Genomic DNA, 25,010 nt, shown 5'->3' with positions numbered 1-25,010 from the left:
AATTCTATCAATAAGATTCGCAATTTTATTTTAAAGAAATAATTATATAAAGAATTGCTAATAATGCACTTCAGCGCGCCATCTCGGATTCAACTATTTAACTATAACTATGATTGAATCTCAATGCCAATTTTTATCCTAGAGAAAAGGGCTGTCTTTAGGGTTTTCCCGGCAATTATTCGAATTTTTCTCGTCGTAAAATCCATTCTTGGACATTAACGAAGATTAGAAAAAAGAATTAGCCAAATTGGTCCTGGCGTTGTTGAGGTATGCGCTTACCAACAGATTTTGCGATTCATTTTTATGTTATAGATCTGTAACCGCCTGATGCAATTGCGGTTGAGGAGCATAAAACTACATGTGAGGGCGCTGTTGACATAAAAATACCTACTTTGCTTTATAACCTTTCAAAATATCCAATGTAAACACGTTTTTTACACATAACCACACTTAAAACCTATTTATAACCTCAAAAGAGTGTTAGTCGTTACTTTTAGATACATTTTAATCCATAAAATATAATAAAATGTGAGATATAATAATTTAATGTAAAACAGTCTCCCAATTAAAAAATCTTAAGAGGGTGGGTGTTTTTATTGAGGTTAGTGCCCTTGGTTCGCGCAGGTTGACTCCAGCGTGGAAGTGTTCGAGTCCAGCCGACGTAATAAAGCAGGCCTGTAATCAGTCTGTCAGTGGGCCACGCCCGGTCCGGCCCTGACGAAATTAAATTACACGTATACGGGGGCCGATTACGCGCACACCCCGCGCGGGCCGTGTGCGCTTATCTGCGAGCGTCATCTTTTATATTAAACGATAATGCGTCGTTTAAATTGGATAAAAGGATGCTGCAGCAGTGCACTGGCGATCAGAAAACTAATTAATCGAGGATCTACCATCGTAATATACCATATGTTCAAATAAATTCAAATTAATACTAATATAAACGACTAATGTGTATAAAAGTTGCCTATCTTTAAATTTTGAAATTTATGAGGACATATTGTATTGAATCTTAAATTGGATTGCAGTCTGAGGAGAATCAGTGGTTTAATAAGTAACAAGTGTTTTGGGCTACCGTCCACTCGCGGACTGCCCTTTTCTCGTTCGCAATTAGCATTAGTTAATAACCGATCGATAAACGCAATAAAATGCGGCGGCAAAGAGCTGAAGCGTCGTCGTCTTCTGTATAGGAAGCAGAAACATGCGATTCATTTATTTTTGTCCGCAGTGGACGGCCCTGAACAGGAATTAATGATTTATTAAGATATAACTTTAATTAACAGTAAATGAAACATGAATTCACTTTTATTTTGAGGTTATTGCAGTAAAAACAGGATATTTCATGATTTATTATCAAATTCTTTAGAAATTAACTATTTCTAACCTCAAATTAGTTTTTAATAGATGGCGGCACTGTGAATAAAATTAATAAATATACATGTTATTAAATTTATTTAAACATTTTTATGCACTTTATTAAAAATTTATTGCTCTTTTAATTTGTTTTAAACTTTAGTTTACATTTTCTCATTCTAAACTGGACGGATTGTCGACATTTTGATTTTTCCGCAATTTACTTTAAGCTATGTTCGTTTTTTTGTCAAATATCTACATACATCTAGACATATTATACTTGTACAATACACATTTCACTTATTCATAAATTTTTGAGGTGCTCCCCACCACTGGGCAAATCTCTATCATTGATAGAAATGCACAAAAAAAATGTTTCCAACATTTCAAAAATTATTAAATACAATAATTATTACTTCATACGTTCGTTTTTAACTATGTACAATTTAAAAATTAATTTTTACCGGTTTTTATTAAGTACGTAGAAATATTTTGTATGTGGACGGATTACGTTGCTCGAATCACGTTATTTAAGTACGTAAAATTGCCTACATCACAGGCTTTAACTAATGAGATCGCCGCCATTCTGCCGCAGCATCTCGAGTCGCAGTTCATGCTCGCGCGCTTTGAGTCGCAGTGAGGCGATGCTTGAGCTGCGCCGGTCGACATCCGGTGGTGAGACTGGAGCTGATGAAGACGCACCCCCGGGAGAAAGCGGCGGCGATTGAGACGCCGGCATCTTAGGTCGCTGCTGCTGTGCGGCGGAGATATTCGCCAATAGGGTTTGAAAGGAGCTGGCGGATGGGTACAGTCCAACGCCGGGTGGGAGAAGGCCTGGTGGGGCGCCCGCCCCCGGTCGGTGGTGATAATGGGGCGGCGCGGGTAAATAACCAGGAAGGACGTGCGGCGGGTAGCGGAACGCTAGCGCATCGAAGGGTTTACGCAGTCCGAAGGGGAGATTAAAAGGATTGGGTAATGATGGCGCGACGACTGATTGTGGTGGTGCGCCTGCGTTCGGTGACAAGTAGGGGTTGTAAGGGTGACCGGCGGGGCCGACTTTTTCCTGCTTGCGCCATTTTGCACGACGGTTTTGGAACCACACCTGAAATTAATTAAAATTTTTATTACAATAAAAGAAAACAGTAACGTGTTATGTAAGTGTAAGATTATACAGTGTGTCCTAATTCTTAAATTTATTAGTTTTTTTTTGTTATTTCGCAATTAGTTTGTAATTATCTCATCAAAATATACCGGTAGCCGAAATTACCGCCGGCGCACGTGCAATACTCCACGGAATGTGCTCGATTAATTAGCTCGATTTTATGCCCGCGAATACTTCACCTTTTTGTGCGCTTATTTCAAACCGAAAGACGTTTTTCTTCATTCGCTCGAATTCCAGCGGATTGTAATTGAACGCCGGCCGCAATTAACTCGCAAACAAATTGAATCATTTTTTCGCTAATCGCCGCTCGTCTCTCGCCGATCATTAAGTAATTAAGCATCATTAAGCGCATTAAAATGATTAAGATTCCTGCGCGTTGCGCGTTTCACTTCGGATAAAACAAAAAATCCACAACATAACAACAACAAAAAAAAACAAAAAAAAACAGTGAATGTTGTTGAGTGTTGTGTGTTGTGATGGTAAGATGACTTTGTTAAACTTTGCTAAACTTTGTTCAAAGTTTATAAAAGAGTCTTTAATGTCTGGTAATGAACAATAAACCAATTAATCGATACGAATCGAAGAGCGCGTTTGTGAACCATCATCAATAGTCAGCATGATGATCGTAATTACAATCGCGCAGGTATAGATGAGCGCTGCAACGGCCGCGGGCTTTGATTAATGATTGCGTGATTAATGGACGAAACAAAGGTTGCCGTTTAATCAACTTAATTACCGCCCTCTTTGTCGAGTCATTACGCGTTTAAACGACGAGGCGACCTTTCACTCCCAGACAACTTAAAATACAATATTTCAATACGTTCGCGACCAGAATCATAAAGCAATAAATTTATTTATGTAAGAGCTTTATTGTAAGGTTAGAAATATTCGTCAACGTAAATGGCAAGCTTTTATAATATCATTGGCCACTAAATTTTCTCAGGAATTACTAATTTAACCAATTTCAATTCAAAGAAAATGCAAAATGTTAATAATGCATGTTAGCGCCATCTGGGTTTGAATTATATAACTATAACTATAATTAGCTTTTTCTCGCGACTTCGTTCCGGTAGTGTCCAATAAAAATGTAATTCGTTTTTACTCTCTTGTTCTAGACATAGTATGTGTCAATTATATCAATAAGATTCGCAATTTTATTTTAAACAAATTAATTATATAAAGAATTGCTAATAATGCACTTCAATGCGCCATCTCGGATTCAACTATTTAACTATAACTATGATTGAATCTCAATGCCAACTTTTATCCTATAGAAAAGGGCTGTCTTTAGGGTTTTCCCGGCAATTATTCGAATTTTTCTCGCCGTAAAAACCATCCTTGGACTTTAACAAACATTTAAAAAAAATAATGGGCTAAATTAGTCTAGGCGTAATTGAGTTATACGCTTACCAACAGAATTTGCGATTCATTTTCATATTATAAATTGATGTTTTTCAGAATTTTGAAGTTTTTTTTACGTAAAATAATTATTAAATGACCTTACACTTAATTTCACCGGTTGTACCTTTAAGTCATCACTCAAAATTACATTATAAATTGTTTTTCTTTGCTTTAAGTGAGGTTATGATAAAATATAAGTTAAATTTCATTGTGAATGCACCGAAATACACATAAATTACATTTTCTGGTCATTGTAAAGCTTTAACTGGTAATATTATAATATTAATATTTACGCTGGTAGCGAAGACAAAAACGTATGATTAAGTCCGTTGGCGTGTCATTATTGAATTATTCGGTGCAGTGCCCTGCGCGTTTCGACATTGCACACGCACATTACACTCATTACACACGCAGGCGCTGGCATTTTCGTGCGAAACGCAAAAATCGCAAATTGTAATTGCGATCGACATGTTCCACGAACTCATTCATACCACACGCTCAACCATAATATATAGTAAAAGTTTAAAAAGGTACACTAAACCACTTTTTGTTAACTTAACTTAACTTAAGTTAAAGTAAGTAAGGTAGCCGTATAACTTATGCTAAATATTTTATTACAATGTTATTGACTTGCAGCCGGTAAACAAGAATAGAATAAATTGCATTCTGCGAAACGTGTTTCGATTTTTCTTTCCATGCGCTCTCTTCCTGTCCCGTCGTCGGCGCGCGTAGAGGAAACGCAGCTTTTTTTTGTTACTGGATAATTAGATGGAGATTAGTTGAGTTACGTGTAATCATTTTAATAAATGTCATTTTCTCTTGGTGAATACTCAACTATAATACTTGCTTAAGTATAAAAGTCGACAACTTTTGAGAGGCATTTTGAGTTTGGTTTTGTTTTGATTTGTTTTACTTGAAAAAAGTGATTGTTTAACGAAGCGTGTAATTAGAAAACGAGTCGTTACGTGGAGGTTTCCTCACTTTGTTTAAAACTCGCGTAAAACGGACAAAAATGAACAAAAAGTTAAATTTTGCTTTTGAGCGTCGCCCAAGCGTCACTCTGATGATAAATCTTTTGTTATACGTTGATATTTTGTTCTGTTAATGAACAAAAATGAGTAAAATTTAATTAATTTGATTAGGATGTAATTATTTAAATTTTTGATTATTACAAAGCGTGGGTGTTTTCTTCAACTGTAATAAACAACAAATAAGCAGGTAGTTTTAGTGATTATGCGGCGTTTTCGTTTTTCGGGCCTAATTCAATTCTAATTTTCTCGTTTTCTCTCTACGCCTTCCTCCTTCCCAGCCGCACGTCGGCGGCACTAATTTCCATTAATTTCCCACTAATATGTCCTAATTCGTTTCGATTCCCCGCGCCTAATTCGTGCGCATTACGGGCGTTACGCGCCCAGCGCCAGATTCGGATGCAATTATATGCTGATGACTACCGATTATTATTACAATATTCCCGCCGACGTAATCACCGGGTAGGTTTTGATTATTTTCTCAACGCACAAAACGATATTACTTTCCGTAATTCGTTATAATTCACTTCAATAAAATGCCTACAGATGGCGCCGGTTAGGACTTCGTTTAATTACATTTCTTCCAAGGTTTTGGTCTAAGTTGAGATTGAAAAATTGTAAAATTGAAACAACAAAATGCACTTTAATCTCATTTACTCATAATTCCAGCCATTAGTTGATGATACATCTCGGCGGCCGGTTTCGAAAAAGTGAGGACAGAAGATGAGCACAAAAACTCGCGAGCTGGCACGAAACAAAGACACCGTGTGGACAAATAATGATGATTTGAGTCACGTAATTCTTCCGTTCCGGCGCTCGTCTCGTTCTTCTCGTAATTGAATTATGAGCAGAAAAACGAAAAATGATACAGTGTAGGTTAGGCAACCAAATAAACAAAAATAAAATACATTATAACACAGAGGGTTTTATATATTACTAGATTTTGCCTGCGACTTCGTCCTGGTATTGTTTAATAAAAATGTAATTCGTTGTTACTCTCTTGTTCTAGACATAGTATGTGTCAATTCTATCAATAAGATTCGCTATTTTATTTTAAAGAAATTAATTATATAAAGAATTGCTTATAATGCACTTCAGCGCGCCATCTCGGATTCAACTATTTAACTATAACTATGATTGAATTTCAATGCTAACTTTTATCCTATAGAAAAGGGCTGTCTTTAGGGTTTTCCCTGCAATTATTCGAATTTTTCTCGCCGTATAAACCATCCTTGGACTTTAACAAACATTTTATAAAAGAATTGGACAAATTGGTCTAAGCGTTGTTGAGATATGCGCTTTGCAACAGATTTTGCGATTCATTTTTATATTATTACTTAAACTAAAAATGAAAACACAAAACAGTTAATCTTCTAACGCAGGTGGACGAAAATTAAAATTAAAAATTCAATTACAAATTAAAACACGATGTAATAGGTAATAATACGTTAGTGTAACACGACCGAAAATGTTAATTAATTTCACGGAATGGTTTCGAACGTAGCTACACACGCATAATTTACCTTTTGAAAAATTTTGTTTCCTTACGTCAAGGATAGTATCAGCAATCAGTAATCGGTAATCGCGATCACTAATTGCGAGTTAATGTAGTTAATGTAACTGCGGACTGCTTAATCTAAATCACATTACGATTACAAATGTACGCGCGCGCGCCGATGTTGGTATGCGTTACACATTTGCCTAAACGATATTACATTCAACAACAGTCGTTTCGATTATACGCGCACGCCGCGCCGTTCGAATATTTACATGGGGCAGCTTTAATATATATTATATTAGCATTAGTGGGTTTGTCGCGCATTAGTTATTGGTCGATGTGGTTTTCTATTAGCCGCGAGTTACACGCCACTAATGCAACATAATGTTATGTCGTGTCCGGTCCGAAGGCGAAACTCGAAAAGATCTTATTATTTGATAAGTTAATTTATACACGCATACAGATACACACACATTTATAACACACTGACACACATAGAGATGGAATTGAGCGGGGAGGGACGAAGCTTGTTATAATTGCTTCCTGGTTAATAACAGAGCTATGATGTAAATTGGATAGGAACTGAAATGAGTATAATTCAATGAAATTTTGATTCTTTAACTGGTAATATCTCAACTTGTAGTGAATTAAAAAAAATCTGATTGAAGTATAAATTGGATGAATTTAAAGACTGTTTGTTGCCGGATTTTAATGATGATCCGTCAATTAATTTTTATGTTATAATGGGAATTGTAAACTCACAAATGAAATGAAATTTGAATTTTTTTTCTAGAAATTTTAACGTGTAATTATTTAACATTTAATTACAAATCAAAATTTCTGTTTCCGCCAAAAATTTCCAATTAATTATCTATAATCTAAAAATTAATCGCAAAATATGTTGGTAAGCGCATAACTCAACAACGCCTTAACCAATTTGGACAATTCTTTTTTAAATTGTTTGTTAAAGTCCAAGGATGGTTATTACAGCGAGAAAAATTTGAAAAATTGCCGGGAAAATCTTAAAGACAGCCATTTTCTATAAGATAAAAGTTGTCATTGAGATTCAATCATAGTTATTGTTAAATAGTTGAATCCGAGATGGCGCGCTGAAGTGCATTATTGCAATTCTTTATAAAATTAATTTCTTTAAAATAAAATTGCGAATCTTATTGATAGAATTGACACATACTATGTCTAGAACAAGAGAGTAAAAACAAATTACATTTTTATTAAACAGTATCGGGACTAAGTCGCAGACAAAAGCTAGTTAATAATATAATTTAAGATTAAAATAATTTAAGCACCAAATATAAATAAAATGTCATAATAATTCTCCAAACCAACAAAAATCAACACTTTTATGATTTAGTAGGTGGTAAAAGCCCTGATTTGAATTACTCGTACCTACAGATGCATTTACACATGTCCTGCATTCAGATATTATTAGCAAGCTCATAATGTAAACGAGTGTAAATTCGTATTTAATTTGTTGCAATCGACCTTAATCACCCGAAAGTTGCAAATATCAAGAGCAAAAAAACGTATAACGAGAGCTTAACAACCCAGATGTTATCACATCGCGTGTTGCAACTCCTGCATTTTGGCAAATTGTACGTGCTCTTATATACTTTTGAATGGGGTAGTTTTTCGGCAAAAAACGATCGGATATCTTCATAATAACACGAAACAACGACAAAAAGCCAACGTCTCAAGTTGTGAGTTAGTAACATGGTAACATGGTTACACGGTTTTACAGAAAATGTCCGGATTCGCGCTGCACCTGTCCGACCCGTCGAGGAAACCGCAAATTATGATGTTTTGCGTTTCTTTTCCTTGGAGACATTCACATTATCATACAGGGTCATTCGTTATAACTCAATATCTAAGTTTATTATCACTCCGAAGCATAAAATTAAAGAATTTATAATTTTTCAAGTGTTGATGTGGTAATGCATGTGGATGCTTCGATTTAAATGCATTTTCCGTGTGATGTGTGATTACGACATGATTGCTGTCGAGAAAATGTACTCGTGGGTTTTCCACGAAGCGCCGCGCCATAATTAAATTATTAATCATCATCGTAATTATATGTAGCGCAATTATGTTATGCCGACATGCACGTTTGCTTTGTTAACGATCAGCGGGCGCGGAATTTTCGCGTTTTTATTATCTCGAGCGATTAAGTGCGCGCGCTTGATTTGCATTTAATTAGGTTTCACAATTAGTTACTTTATTTTACGTCAAACTCCTGTAATTGCGTAAGCGCATAACTCAACAACGCCTAAACCAAGTTGGCCAATTCTTTTTTTAAATGTTTGTTAAAGTCTAAGGATGGTTTTTACGGCGAGAAAATTTTGAATAATTTCCGGGAAAACCATAAAGACAGCCCATTTCTATAGGATAAAAGTTGGCATTGAGATTCAATCATAGTCATAGTTAAATAGTTGAATCCGAGATGGCGCGCTGAAGTGCATTATTAGCAATTCTTTATATAATTAATTTCTTTAAAATAAAATTGCGAATCTTATTGATAGAATTGACACATACTATGTCTAGAACAAGAGAGAAAAACAAATTACATTTTTGTTAAACACTACCAGAGCAAAGTCGCAGGCAAAAGCTAGTAACAGAATAAAACATTTTATGATTGCTATGCGTGTGATAAAGGAGATGGCGCCACTTAAACTGTCTAAATTGTGAAATCTGTTATTCCATCCTGTAATTTTCTCATTAGGCCACATTATGGCTTTCACATCGTTGTGATATTCTACAATTCTTCAATGCTAAACGCGATTGCGCGCATAATTCGACATATAATCCGATAATGCGCCGTGCGTAGGCTATCATTTCGTGAAGATGGCGGCCATCTTACCGTAATGACAGCGACGCCATCAGGAGACGTACGAGGAATCGCTTCAAATTACAGTGTAAAAGACGACGGCGCAGCGAAAAAAGGTTGTAATCAAATCGATTTCTACGATTTGAACCCCGTAATCGTTCGTAATTGATAATTGGATATCATTCCGAGCAACGGACATCAATGTATTCCTTTGTTTTGTTTGAGAATTAATCTATAAACGTATACCGAGAAAAAATGGCGCTGATATATAAAGCAAAACAAGCGTATTTAATGTGAATAATTGCAGTTAGTCACTTGTAATAATAATGCGACGCTAAATTAGCCGCGCGGCAATCAATTACGTAACAACGCCGCGGTCTCGCCTCGGAGATAATTGAATTTGCGATCGCATTATAAAAATTATTAAATTACACCTACAAAATCACAAACTCGTAAATTACACCGAGAATGCCATAACCGCCATAAAATTATTGAAAATGTTTTATTTAAGGTCAAACTCATTTTGTTTTCATTTTTTGTTTATTTTAATATTAGTCATACTTTAACCTTTAATAACTCCGCTGCTAATTTATATTTCAAAACTAATATTTTACTACCAATTAAATGCTCTTATGGTCTAGTGATGAGTCAAAGTTATTAATTATTCTTCTAATATTTATTAAGTTATAACATAAAACGTAAAAAAATATAAAATTTCAGTTTAAAAATATTATCTATCTTTTAATCCTTAATATCTCAGCTTCTGCATAATATTTTTAAAATTTTTAAAAACCACAACATCACTAATATTAATCAGCAAGCATATTTAAAATTTGGTTAAAATCCTTTCATAAATCATAAAGATATATTGAAATTTATAAAACAAAGCAAAAATAATTAAATGCTACAAATTTCTTCAACTTTAAACACCATTAACTCAGCGCCTCGTAATTATATTTGACATTTATTTACTCTACACTATAGTATACCTCTATAACTAATCACGATTAAAATTTGATAACAATCCAATAATAATTAGTCAAGTTATTCAACTTTTTGCAAATAAAATAAAATTTATTGATTTTTCAATCATCGGGTGTGTTGAGTGGGCTGCATACATAAAGTAATTATTATAAATGCTTATTTTAGCATAAAAATTAATTAACTTTAATTGTACAAAGCACACCGCATTGCTAAGCGACGTCTATCTGAAGTTTCATCGCAATTTCTGTGTTTCACGTTACATTACACGCGCCTCGCGCTCGTTTTTCTTTGTTTTGTGCCTCAGAAGTATTTTATCTTTCTGCGCGTTGCAACAAGACAACAAAGCACACGATGGCCGGCTGGTATCCTTGAGTGTGCGCGCGCGAGTATACGGATTTTATAATAATAATAAATTTGCAATTACACGCTCGACGGTGCCACTTATTGCTCGGATGCGCGGCGCGTCGGCGGTCGATTAATGCTGCATTGTTTCATTATCTTTTCATGCAAACATCATGCCATCATCATAACCATCATAACCACAACAGCAAACAAACTTATTCTAGCAGCTGTATGCTACATGCACAGTTATGGTGTGTAGATTGGGTTGCATACATTATTTTTTCCTTTCATTAAATTAATAGAAGAATAAATAAATTGCTAGCCGAAAATGCGTTTCGGAGTTTCGGTGTGAGTCTTTTGTACCTGAGTGCCGCGCACAGCGTCTTCGCGCCGCGGGACAGCATTGAGCCAATTTCGGCCCTCGCGGGCGGTCTACCGCCGCCGCCACACAACATTTTGTCATATTTATCTCCTTCTCTGTATTGTGTGTTGTGCTGTGTATGCTTAGCGGTTTTAATTTGCTTTCGATTAATTTTTAATTTTTTCCCCACGGCGCGGCGGCGCTTTTTTGAACACGGCTTTAAACACGCACGTTATGCTAACGAAGGTTTTAAATTAGAAGGTGAATCAAAGAAAAGGCACGAAGAAGAAGACGCAAGATGAATTCCCACAGAGTGCCGAAAGTTTCTCCAGCCGGGGAATTAATTTGACGACTGCTGAAGGGTAACATAAATTAAAAGAGCCAACAACTCAAACTTACAAATACACATAGCGTAATTGATTATCCAGCGAGTGGATTTTTCGATTATTACACCCACAAGTAATCATTGTGCATTAATCATTATTAATAACTTAATAATATTATATTATTAAGCGAGTAAATTATGACAGCTTTAATAGTGGTGCAAATTAAACAGTAAATGAAAGATATTAGATGTTGATTTATGAACACGTTTACTGATTGTTTAATAATATTTAAAATATAAAAATTAATTGCAAAATTTGTTGGTAAGCGCATAACTCAACAACGCCAAGACCAATTTGGCCAATTCTTTTTTTAAATATTCGTTAAAGTCCAAGGATGGTTTATAAGGCGAGAAATATCCGAATAATTGCCGAGAAAACACTAAAGACAACCTTTTTCTATAGGATAAAAGTTGGCATTGAGATTCAATCATAGTTATAGTTAAATAGTTGAATCCGAGATGGCGCGCAGAATGGCATTATTAGCAATTCTTTATATAATTAATTTGTTTAAAATAAAATTGCGAATCTTATTAATAGAATTGACCCATACTATGTCTAGAAAAAGAGAGTAAAAACAAATTACATTTTTATTAAACACTCCCGGGACAAAGTCGCCGACAAAATTTTTAGTTTAAACTTACTGAATCTGTCTCGTCATGATTCATGTAAATTATGTTGCCTAAAACAAATTCAAATTGAATATGGCTTAGGTTTTTCCGCGTTGTTATTTTTTCCTGATTGATTATGCGCGTTGTGCATTAATTTAATTATGCAAATCGATCTCAGCTGCTCGGACGTCATTCGCAATCATCGCAATTTGAATTAATCGAGCGCATATATTCCATTAAGATTAAATCCCATCCGCGCGCGATCGTTATTTAATAAAAACATGTAAATTAAAGCGCATAAAAACGCGTCTAATACAGTTCCAATACTCAACAAAAGCAAACAGGTTGAAGAACGTTATAAGTCGATCGATCATCATTATTAATAACGCGCAATGAGGACGTAATTGCTTTTTACGACGAACCGACGATCAGGACATGAATTCCGCAAATTATTCATCGACATTCAGCATACAGTCTGTTCACAAATGCAACATTTACGATTCGATGATGAATTAATTGATGCAACATGTGATGTCGTGTTAGATTGCGTCGAGATGCAAGGATTATTATTAATATCGTCAACTGTCACTAACTCTTAAGATATTTTTGGTTTTAGTTAAGTTTTTATTAATTTTATTGTGTAAATGTTGCATGTAACTTCAACTTTGCGCGGAAAGTACCTTCGCAGCCCGCAGACGCAACATGTAATTAGCGATAATTGGAATTCGAATGTTGTTGAGACTGTTGAGGAATCAGGAGACAAGAGACAAGAAGACTGCAGGCTTGCTGCACTCGTAGAGTATGTGGGGCTAAGAGCAGGAGTAAAAATAGCAACACTGTTAAGAACTGCGTTGATGTTTTGTTTTTTGGTGTTTTAAGCTCGTATATCAGCAAAATCAAGGCGAATCAACGTCGTATATCATAGTTATGATGGTGTTTTCTATTAATTTATACCTCTTCGCGGAATTTATGCATAATAACTACGTTTGGAGCTATTACAACAGGTTAACTCAGTGAATTCGATTAATTTTATGCATTAGTTCGATAGTTCCATTAATTAGTATATAAGTTTATCAAAGCTTTGGGTACTAGTGTTAAAAATAAGTATTCAGGAAATATTTTCATATTAATTCAAATATTAAATGAGTATTTTATATATAACCAGCTTTTCTTTGCGACTTCGTCCCGGTAGTGTTTAATAAAAATGTAATTCGTTTTTACTCTATTGTTTTAGACATAGTATGTGTCAATTCTATCAATAAGATTTGCAATTTTAGTTTAAAGGAATTAATTATATAAAGAATAGCTAATAATGCACTTCAGCGCGCCATCTCGGATTCAACTATTTAACTATAACTATGATTGTATCTCAATGACAACTTTTATCTTATAGAAAAGTGCTGTCTTTGGGGTTTTCTCGGCAATTTTTCAAAATTTTCTCGCCATAAAAACCATCGTTGGACTTTAGCGAACATTTAGAAAATGAATTGTTTAAATTGGTCAAGGCGTTGTTGAGTTATGCGCATACCAACAGATTTGGCGATTCATTTTTTATATTACTGATGTAATTAATGTGTATAATGTAAAATTGAATGCTTACCTGAATTCGTGCTTCTGTTAAACCAATTTTCATTGCTAATTCCTCCCTGAAATCATAATAAATACAAAATATATTAAAAAACAATTTATCAGTGAAATATAAACATAATACAAGATAATTTGGTAAATAATACAACATTTACCTGCAATACCTCTAATTTAAATATAAAATGTATTATATAATTATTTAAACTTATCAAAGCACTAATTACTATAATAAAAATTAAAATTTTAAAAATTTTAAAGTATAAATATAATATTTTATTGGTACACTTTGTTTATTGGTGTTTTAATTTGTTTTTCGGGTCGTGCCTGCGACTACCTACAAGATGCCTACAAGATTCCGTCGATTCAAACCAAACACGCATTCTTCGAGCTTCGTTCCTCTTCTGACTCTTCTTGAGTCACCGCGGCCTACAGAAGAGGTGAATACGTTCGTTTATTTTTTGTTCTTCCCTCGGAGTCGGCCAGTAGACACCTCGAGATAAGGTGTCTGGCCAACTAATTTGAAGGGACCGACCGCAGCCGAAAAAATTTGTAAAGTGTGCCCCGCGATCACGATGACGCGCGACACACGAATAAATCTCGAGCGCACACTTTACTCTCTTTTACTACTCGACGCGCACTGGTACACTGCTCACTTAAGTCAACTTACACAGGGATGAAATAAAATATTTTTCTAATTTTATTGTAATTGTCATAGTATTAAATTAATTTCTATTGCGTTTGTATTAACTTTTGGAAAAATTAAATTTTTTATTATTTTTATTTAAATTCGGTCCTGGCCGAAAGGTTTGAAATAAAAGTTCGAAAAGTGTTTGATAAAGTTATACCAGCCGTCGCGCGTCGCATTGTCTGCATTTTTTCGGTGGGCCACGAAAATTGGTGCATTCCGCGACAATCTAAATGTGTCGGCACGGGTTTCTTTTTTTTATGCTTCTTTTCCGTTCGATTTAGGTTGCGGGCTTTTATTGGTCTATTTAAAAGCTGATTAACTAGGTGCTTAACTTGCACTTGCTTTGAGGTGGTCTCAAAAATTAAATCTATAAAAAGTATGACTGAAAAAAACAGTTTTTTTCTAAAGTTTGAGGAAAAAGTGCGCAAAACGCAAACAGCAAACGCAAGTTATAAGTGACGTAAGTGTTTACATCCGGCAATTATTATCGACGTAATGAACGTTGAAAGACCACGCAAGGGACCAACTTAGTTGTAGAATGCTCAAGTTGAAAATGTTGCTCAAAATTGTGAAAAACGAAAGAAAAAAAAAGAAAAAATTTTTAGTATTTTGAGGTTAGAATGTTTAAAAACGATTATAAATATTTTAATTAAGTAATTTTTTGCTTACCTAGTAAATACATCAGGATAATGCGTCCGTGAAAAAGCTTTCTCCAGCTCTTCTAGCTGATAGGAGGTGAAGGTGGTACGATAACGCCGCTGTTTGCGCTTGGGTGCAAAATCGTCGTGTTCAGGCTCACTGCCGTCACTGCCCTCGCCGCCGCCAAGACCACTCGGCCCGCCGCCCATGCCCGGATGGCCGCCCATTGGTCCGCCTGCACCCGCCGCCCCCGGCGGCAGCTGACGCGGCTCCACGCACGCCGGATTCGGCGCGTGCTCTTCCGACACGCCCATTAACGACGGGTTGCTGTCTGATCTCACTGATGGTTCTAGAAACAAACAAAATAAATTATTTAATTAAATATTTTATAGGTTGGTAGTATTTGCTTAGTAAAATTATTCATTCTATTTGATTAGTGGATTAATAAAATTTACAAACAAAAAGAAACGTAATTAGTACATCAAAGTCACGTCAGCGTCACGTCATTAAACTTCGCTTAGGACAGAGAGCCGCAAACGAAATTAAGTTGTAGCCGTTGTTTGTGTAATTTGTAATCTACGTTAATTCGTGCGCGCGGGCCCAAATTCACTCGCGGATATGTTTATGAGCGTGAAATTAATTTTTAATTACGCTTCTTCGTCCTGTCGAACGTTTCTATCGAAAATTGTTTGACCGTTACAGGTTTTAGCTTCAAATGAAATTTAAATGTAATTTTCAACACTTTTTTATGTTAAAATCAATGCTTTCAGTAAAAAACGACAAAAATGTGCGGAAACTGATATAAATTGTAAAAAATAATTAAAATTAAAAAAAATTATAAAAATCCATTAAATATATACAAATTTGACCAAAATTATGTTAAAAACTTAAAATTATCAAATGTTAAATAAAAAGATATAAAAAACTGTCAAATTTGACTAAAACCTTAGAGTATATTTTTACGTTCAACATAACCTAAACTAAAAATTAATTTTCGAGTCATTTTCAAAATTTTAGCTATTTTGGGTGGTTCAGTAGCTACCTGTTGGTTGCGGTGACCAAATGTCAAACGGTTAATGTGATTTTAAACGTTTTCAACACCTTGCCCACACACCACAAGTGTTTTAATGACATTTATAATCGACTTAAGAGACACACTGCCACAAAACCAACAAAAACTATAAATCCCCAATTTTTTTGGTGTAAAACAAAAAATATGATATGTTATTTAATGCTATGAGGAAGGAAAGGAAATGCATTAAACAAGCAACAACCGCTGATGACTAACGAGTGTGTGCGTGGATCGTGGATGATGGTCTGGTCTCTAGCCGTTCTTCCGTCGTTTGCCTTCGGACGCATTAAGATCGCTATCACGAAATTAAATTATAATTACGCGAGTGATGCTCATTACCTCCACACACCGGCTATGCGCACACGAAGGTTGCTTTAGATTACATTTATCTACAAAACTTTATTACATAGTTTCATTTAAAATGTAAAAACCATTGAGGAATAATTTAAAAATCAATAAAACGTATTAATTATTAAGATTAATTAATAAATAATTTAGATTATACTTGGAATATATTAATTTATTAATGTTGAAATTTTGGGTAGTGTAACTCATGTAATTTGAGAATAATTGAATTTTTACTTAGGTTCGTCGCTTGCTTTAGGGAGCATTGATATCTCCAATGAATTTATTTTTAAAAAATTAATTTAAAATATCAATTATTAATTTTAAAAGTACAAAATACTAAGAAAACCTTTATTATTAGTTAATTTACTTATTTTTAAAAGATTTAAGTTAATATCTTTAATGGTGTTTGAGTAATTACAGATTTAATTTGATTTTATAATTTAATACCAAATTCTAAAATTTTAAACTCAGAAAAAAAGAGTAATAAATGTTTAACACTAAATTTAACATTAAACCTAAATAATTATAATAATTCCTCAATAAAATTTAGATTTAAACGTAATGTTAATAATTTCACGTCTAAAACCCTAATAAAATTAAAGTAATTAAACGAATTAAGTTGTAACGATGTAACGACGTGCCGCATACATGATTTTTGTTGTCGAAATTAAACTAATGGTTAATTCATTTAATTAAATTCAAACGCTAACAGTAACTTCCAAATATTCTTCTTTATTTTTGCTTATTCTAAAAAGATTCAAGACGAAAATGTAAAACTGTAAAAGCTGTAAAAGCAAAAGCGTTTGCGCGACGCTTCGATTAAAAACACGAACGCAAACGATGCGTTGCGTGTTAATAACATTTCGCATGCCGGCGAGGAACACCGCGCTGCCACATCTTTCTCGCACTCGTGCAAATTAAACTCGTTATAAATTATGCTCGCTAAATGTGTGTGTAAATATATGATATAGTTGCTCGTCGCCCGTCGCTCGTCGTCGAACGCTCGGGCAGGTGTCGAATAACGAGTTTTTTCATTCTTTTACTCCGCTTCGTGTTAAACTCTTCTTGTGAGCGCGTTTTTATAAATTTTTTCGTGTATGTGTTCAAAAAATTTTGAAAAATTAAAAATAAATAATAATTATTATTTTCGCGCATTGAAAATTACAGAAAATATTTATAACATTTAATAGTACTTGCTAATAGGAATTTTATTGTTATCTATTAATTATTTTAATAATTATTAATATTTTATTTGGGTTCCTCGCTTAAAAACTTATGGCATTGAAGTCTCCAATGAATTTTTTTGAAAATTGAATTAAAAATATTAATAAACACTTAATCACCACGAAATTTTGAAACTTTATTTATAGTAAGATAATTAATTAGTATACAAAATTTTATTAATATTTATTCATAACTTTTTATATAATTTAGTGTTAAACTCAACAGTGCATTTTTTGCACATTGTAAATAAAAACCCAAGTTTAAATTAAATATAACCATGATAAATTAACCTCACTTTTTCAATAATTGTAATTAATCGTTAATGGCTCTGCTAATTACATTTACTAGTTGAAATTATTAGTAAATTATTAGATCAAGACGCAAACAAATCACAAAAACGAAAAGTAATGCCGACGAATAAGAAAAAAACGCTTAAAACAGTTCCTAGTTGCTAGTTGCGCTATTAATTAGCAAATAATTAATAGTTTCTAATATGGCTTCCACGTCAATTAATTGTGTTAATTTCCGTTTGTATTTATGACGAAAACGAATTTGAAATAAGGAAATCGAAGTCGATCAAAAATGTCGCAATTCCAACGCAATCAAATAATAAATTGTTAATTAACAAACGCGAGTATTAATTATTAACAACGACAGGCGTACGGCCTGCACGAGTTCGCATTTTAAACAATTAATGTCGGCGTTAAACGCGCGTTTAATTATTTATATCGTAATTGTATCTATCGCACCCAAACACACTGTCCAACGTCGAATCGATATTGATTTATATCTAAGCATACAGTGTGTTTACATTTATTAGAAATTATTTTTTTTATAAATTAATTAATGTATAGTTAGGACACAATGTATGTAGAATGTTCTCATTAATCATTGCAGGAATCTAATTAACTCGCAGCGAGTGAGCGTTTAGCACCAAGTGTGGTGCTCGGTTAGACAAAACAATTTCTTGCTTTTTTTTGTGTTGTTGTTGTGGTGGGTTCGAAATTCGATTTCCAATTTCGATTCGTTTGATCTAATTAAGCAAACATTAAAAGGCGTTACGTGCCGCGCCGCACAGCACCAGCGTAGATAATAATTAATCACTGTGTGACCTACTATTACTCGGGTAAATAAAACAAAGAAAAATGTTTAACTAAACTGGACATTGCAAGATAACAAACAAAATAGATTGGAATATTAGTGAAACAAGATGAGTTATATTTAAAAACTAGCTTTTTCCCGCGTTCGTCGCGGTAGTGTTTAATAAAAATGTAATTCGTTTTTACTCTTTTGTTCTAGACATAGAATGTGTCAATTCTGTCAATAATATTTGCGATTTTATTTAAAAAATTAATTATATAAAGAATTGCTAATAATGCACTTCAGCGTGCCATTACGGATTCAACTATTTAACTATAACTATGATTGAATCTCAATGCCAACTTTTATCCAATAGAAAAGGGCTGTCTTTAGGGTTTTCAGGCAATTATTCAAATTTTTCTCGCCGAAAAAACCATCCTCGGACTTTAACAAACATTTAAAAAAAAAGAATTGACCAAATTGGTCTAGGCATTTTTAAGTTATGCGCTTACTAACAGATTTTGCCATTAAGTTGTATATTCTAGAAGGTGAATTGACGTTTGTTTTACTAAAATTCAAGGAAAGCTGGATAGAATTGATTAATTTTGGTTTTGAAATATTTGTTGAACAACAAGGCAAGTTCAAAAAATGAAAAAATATAAAAACGTTGCATGGAAATATTAAAAACCACAGTTTTCTAGTTATAGTTAAACAATTAAATTCAAAATCTGGTTAAGTTTTGAGCAATATCTGTTTATAAAACATTTTTAGTTGTTTTACTCCTAATTTTACATCAAACTACAAAAACTATAAAAAAAACACTGATAGTTTCATAAAACAAGTAAATATAAAGTGTCGTAAACTTTCAAAATGGCCGACGATCACAAAATGGCCGATCAGCAATGAAATCAACAAGTAAAACAAATAAAAACCTCGTAAAACGTGGCAAAACACTTAAACGTCGACAACTGATATCGCATTTTATGTGTATTCAGATTTTCCCAGTTGAATTTCTTGAAGTATTTTTAAGGTTACCACTGAAATCCGAACTCCAGTAGCCGTCGGCATCGTAATTGAGCTTGGAATTACAGAATTACATGTCATTAGCGGCGACGACGGACGACTTCAGGGGACAACTCTGAAGCCAGCTACTTGTCTTACAACACTCTACTGAGTGTTGCATAAAACAATACACTTTAACATCAAACAATTTGATTAAAATAAAATTCTATCCGAATGAAAATACAGATAAGTATCTTGTTGACATTAATCTATTTTTAATTAAGATATTAAAGTAAATTAACCAGAAAACACACATTCAGCAATAATAAAAATAAAAAAAGTTAATTGCGGTGTTTATAACTGTATCAAAATGGCGCTCGTTTGTTTTCTGTGCATTTAAAACAAAAGACAGCGCACGGCGAAAAAAACAAACGCACCAGAGAGGTAATTGTCGCCGTGTCGGACGATTACGAAGTGAGGCACGAAATGACAACTCATTACTTCATTATACCACTACAAATATAGAACTTCTTCAGCTGTGGATGGTTGTGATTAACATCCTCCGACGGATAATAACATAATTACATTCAAGAAGATGCAAAAAAAATAAAATAAAACAGAAAAAGTTACAAAATAACCTAACCAAACAAATGTATCAGCTTTGTGCGTTTGGTTGCGTTCGTGTTCTGTGATAGTTGCGATAATGCGTCGTCTTTTGTTCGAATTTGCATACGAATGAAGTGGCGTGACATGCGGGTGGTGTGACTAATGAACACGAGCGGGCGCAACACGAAAAAGGTCGGACACATAATATTTCAATAAACATACAGTCTGTTCAAATTATAAAAAACAACTTACTTATTTTATCAAACAAATTGTTATAGATTCTAAGAAATTGATTTTTTTTGTTTAAATAAAAAAGTTTGCATCAGGAATTCTCGCAATTTCGATGAAAATGAAGTTATCAGTTTCTGCGGATGTCTACGACGTGCGCGCAGCGAATTAATTGGATTTTCCACGGACGCCGAGAGATAAAAACTAAAGACACATTGTTTTTCCGCGCTTTACCTGGAAAATCCGTGTCTGCGATGTCTTCCGATTAAACTGTGAACGCGCGCGGACAAATAGAGTCATAATTCCGAGCATGACAATGTCTAATGCACAGAACCGGACTAAAAACTGTGAAAAAACTTTTAAATTGACGGTAAAATTCTTGTTGATTTTATTCCGGCGACACTTTGTATGTATAAATAAAGATATTTCGCATCATGCTTCCTGTGAAACACGCTGAGACTGTGAGACAGTTCGCGGTAAAGCTCCGCGCTGGAGAAAAACTGCGAGCTTCTTGTGCTTACAATAATTCGATTACGAACGCGACGCGACGCGAGAACGCGCACAATGTCGAGCCCATTATATTAATTATCATTTGTTCCAGAAGCAGAAAAGCTGTGTATGCAGTGGAGTTTTTGCTGCGTTGTGTCTTCATTTGATTGGAATTGGGCTTGTCGTTTCGTTCATATTTTAATTGCCGCTTGTTTCGCTGCGTGTCGTTTGTGTCGTCGCTAATGAAGCGATAGCAATACAAAAAGTCGATGGAGCGAATGGACACCAGCGGGAAGAACGGGCAAAAACGAGGTGACATTTTTCGTCACAATTCGCTTTGTCTTTGGCCGCCGCGCGCGAAAAAATCACAGCTGAGTTGACGACGCAAAAAAGGATACAAGTGAAATCGCTTTGGCGAATTGGTGTATTGTCTCCGAGGTCGTTAAATTAATGCGAAATTAATTGTGTCTTAAAGAGTCTCACTCAGGATTCTTTTAAAAGAAATTAGCTGTTTTCTTTTTATTTTAACGCACGTTTAGTATTAGCTTATGTTTATAGCTTTATTTTTCTTTCTAAAACAGTTAAAAATATATAAAACAGAAAAAAGAATTCAAACTGTATTTATAATATAAAAATGAATCGCAAAATCTGTTAGTAAGCGCATAACTCAACAATGCTTAGACCATTTTGGCCAATTCTTTTTTTAAATGTTTGTTAAAGTTCAAAGATGGTTTTTATGGCGAGAAAAATTTGAATAATTGCCGAGAAAACCCAGCCCTTTTCTAAAGTATAAAAGTTGGAATTGGAATGCAATCATAGATATAGTTAAATAGTTGAATCCGAGATAGCGTGCTGAAGTGCATTATTAGCAATTCTATATAAAATTAATTCCTTTAAAAACAAGAGAGTAAAAACGAAGTACATTTTTATTAAACACTACTAGAATTTCAACTTTAAATCGTTGTAACTTCCAATAGAATCATTGCAGAATTACAAACAAAACGATTTTAAGGACAGAGTTTTAAGGACAATAATCCTACAATAAAACAAATAATTTAATTAAATTGAAAATTCAATTATTTTCCAATATGAAAAATAATGAATATATTCATAAAACTCGATTTTCAACCTAATTTCAAAAGCACAATAATAAAATCAAAACAATAATATGCATTGACCTTACTTAGTCCTTGACGAGCACTTTTTGTCCATTTACTCAACTCTTGTTTTTGTTTGTTTTCCATGCTTGCAAGTACTTGCACGTAATTGCATTTCAAAGTAACGTTAGAATTAATCAATTTTTTCCACCTGTGTCTCTTCCATGCCAGAGTAAAACGTGTTATTAATCCGCAATTAAAGCGTAATTAGATTTACGATTTTATCATTCCAAGTAACTGCAAACCGCTCGATCAACATACGTCTCAAAGGAATTAAACAAATTCAACGCGTCATTCTATCATTTCCTTCATCCTTCAAAACATTTTATTACTCGCGTCATTTCCATGTGATGCATTTCATTATAAACTGAGTGAAGTTAAGTAACATGACTTAAGTAATCAATATGAATACCTTAATGCAAAAATGTAACCTTGACAATGATGAATGAATCTTTTCGAAACTGAATAGATTTGATTTAATAATTCAATTAAACTCTGTAATTACTTGAGTAACTTTACTTAAATGTAAACTTAAGTAACTGTGTATCCATCGATTGGAATTATCGCATCGGAGAGAAAATGATCAATCGAACCGTAATATTAACGTTTAATGTTATTTATCACCATTAATTACTTATACTATTAGCATATACAGTGTGTTTACTGTACCGTTAACTAAAGTCTAATCACAAACGTCTTATTAGTAGACATAACTTCTTGGTATTTCTAATTGAAGATTAATTTATTAATGCTTGCGATCATTTTTATCGCGAATGCAATGAATGTTGCGATTTGTAATTAATAGTGAAATAAGTGGACTTAACTCTAAGTCACTGTAAGTATTCCGAGTGCAATTCGTTGCGCTTTGTGGTCGAGGCCGCTGTGAACGGATCCAATTTAAAATCGCATTCAAATTTAAATACGCAATGATTACATAATCAAGAGTTACGTTAATCTAACATAAAGATATACGTATCTTAACTTAAGTCATTGTATATTAACTGACGTTAGGTAGAAACGATACCTACCTACTGGGAAGATGAAGAAGTAGTGAAAAAATAGTATATTAAGTAACAAGTGGCTAAACGAAGACATTACAGACAAGATCAGCGAGCTGTCAATCAATCGAGTGATTAACAACCTTTAGTCACGAGGTGCTTACGCTATTTTTTCTACTTCCACTCTAGTTCCACGTTGCGGTTTTTGTATTTCAACTTTTGTATTTTAAATCATCGAAATTTACTCGCACACTTATACAAACTGTAAGGTTAAGTGACATACCGTGCGCCGGCGCATGTGACGCTTCGGTTCATATCGTGCCCCTTCGATACGAGCAGCAGCAGCGCCTGGTTTGACATGTTTGACTGACGTCGCATGGCATTTCATACCGCCGTGTGCTGCTCCGTAGGCAAATGCGCAGGCGCGTCCCGTGAATAATGCAAATACATAATGAATATTATGTACGGCTTGGCCGTCCGTATTTAAAGTACCACTTTTTGTGCCTATAAACCGTGGAAAAACTAGCGCTTTATAGGTGGAAGTAGAAAAAACACATTTTATGCACTAGTGCTTAAATCTACAACATTACAAACTAAACTGATTGAAATTATTTTTTCAATTCGGATAACTGTACTTTACTTAAGCACAGACAGCACTTAAGTAGTCCACTTGTTTTTGTTTTGTTGAACGTTCAATTTTCAAGTTGAAACAAATGAAGCGCGAAATGTAACGACGGCGATATGCTAACTAATTGCAAACTAATTTCCTGCCTCACCAACATACTCGTGAAAATAGCAAAAACAAAAGAAAACAATAACAACAAGTGGTTTGTTCCTTAACAACAACTAAAAGCATCTTAATTACAGTCTTAACTCGCCCGTTCGAAATTGAAATATGCATAATGACATGTGTTATGACTGTTAATTTTTCATATACAGTGTGTCTGGAGAATTTTATTTGCATAAGTTGGTGAACTTTGTGGAAATGCAATTATCGTACGCAATTAACGTGCGTTGTGTTGTGGTGGCGAACGAAGTTCGAACGCGGATAAATATTTCGTTGGAATTTGAGCAGTGCACACTCATCGAGAACAAATTAGTTTAACTACTCGCCGCAGTTATTGCTGCAGTAATAATTATAATCTGCAGCGTGCAGAGTAAACAGTAGCTGTATAAATAGAAAGGAAAAAGTTAATACGGATCTGTTAAGTAATAAAAATTGTTTATTTGCACTTTTTTGAGTTAATTTTAGTACTAAAGGAGTATTTCCTTTCAATTTAGCGGGTTTAACATCATAAAACTAGTTTAAATTAAACGTGAAACGTTTTTAAATATTTTTTGCTTTTTTCTGTTGGTTTGAATCACCGTTAGATGGCGTCTATATGAACGCCAACTCCTGACATCTACAGATTTCTACTTTAGAGCACATTTTATCAGCTTTTTTAACCTGTTATTTCTTTTATATTTTATTTTTGTAAACAAACCAGTTTGTTCTAGTAATTTAGCATAAATCTGGATAAAAAGTAGTCTAATTTATTGATGTGACATACCATGTGCCGTCTCCATCAATAATACAGCCAATTTTTAGCTAAAAGAATGAGTAATAATACTATTGCACTTTAGCGCCACCTGGAGTAGAATTATATAACTATAATTATGATTAATTCTTCATAACAACTTTCATCGCCTATTTTAGATTCTTTCAGTTATATTTTTGCAAAAAATAGAAGCTTACATCCTTTCCCAAGTATCTAAATACATTTTAACCAAAAATTATCAAAATTAATTCGATGGTTTTTGCGTGAAAGCGTTACAAACAAACAATTTGACATCTACCTTTATAAAATTAGTTATAATTAATCTAAATGCGTGTATTTGAGCTTCCTTTTTCCTATTTTCCTTTTTTAAATTTTAATTGTTTGAACAA

General features: G+C 34.0%; 1 protein-coding gene across 4 annotated transcripts in view; it reads right to left on the bottom strand.

Annotated features, from left to right (window-relative positions):
* Positions 1-1,449: 1,449 nt before the first annotated feature.
* Positions 1,450-25,010, bottom strand: part of al (aristaless related homeobox) — a 53,678-nt gene continuing 30,117 nt past the window's right edge. For all 4 annotated transcript variants that reach the window (XM_065307779.1, XM_065307781.1, XM_065307780.1 and 1 more), the window contains 3 exons: positions 14,910-15,228; positions 13,566-13,611; positions 1,450-2,455 (listed from right to left, as the gene is read on the bottom strand). In XM_065307779.1, the coding sequence (XP_065163851.1) occupies positions 1,916-2,455; positions 13,566-13,611; positions 14,910-15,228 (905 nt within the window). In that variant the 3' untranslated portion in view covers positions 1,450-1,915. The remainder of the gene's footprint in view (positions 2,456-13,565; positions 13,612-14,909; positions 15,229-25,010) is intronic.

The sequence above is a fragment of the Atheta coriaria genome, unplaced genomic scaffold (assembly GCF_025399875.1).
Source record: "Atheta coriaria isolate IRGN ID8LTWV9N9 unplaced genomic scaffold, Caltech_Dcor_3.1 hic_scaffold_7_pilon, whole genome shotgun sequence".
In the NCBI taxonomy this organism is placed as follows: Eukaryota; Metazoa; Arthropoda; class Insecta; order Coleoptera; family Staphylinidae; genus Dalotia; species Dalotia coriaria.
The sequence above is the reverse complement of the archived record's forward strand: the minus strand, read 5'-3'. Positions and strand labels throughout refer to the sequence as shown.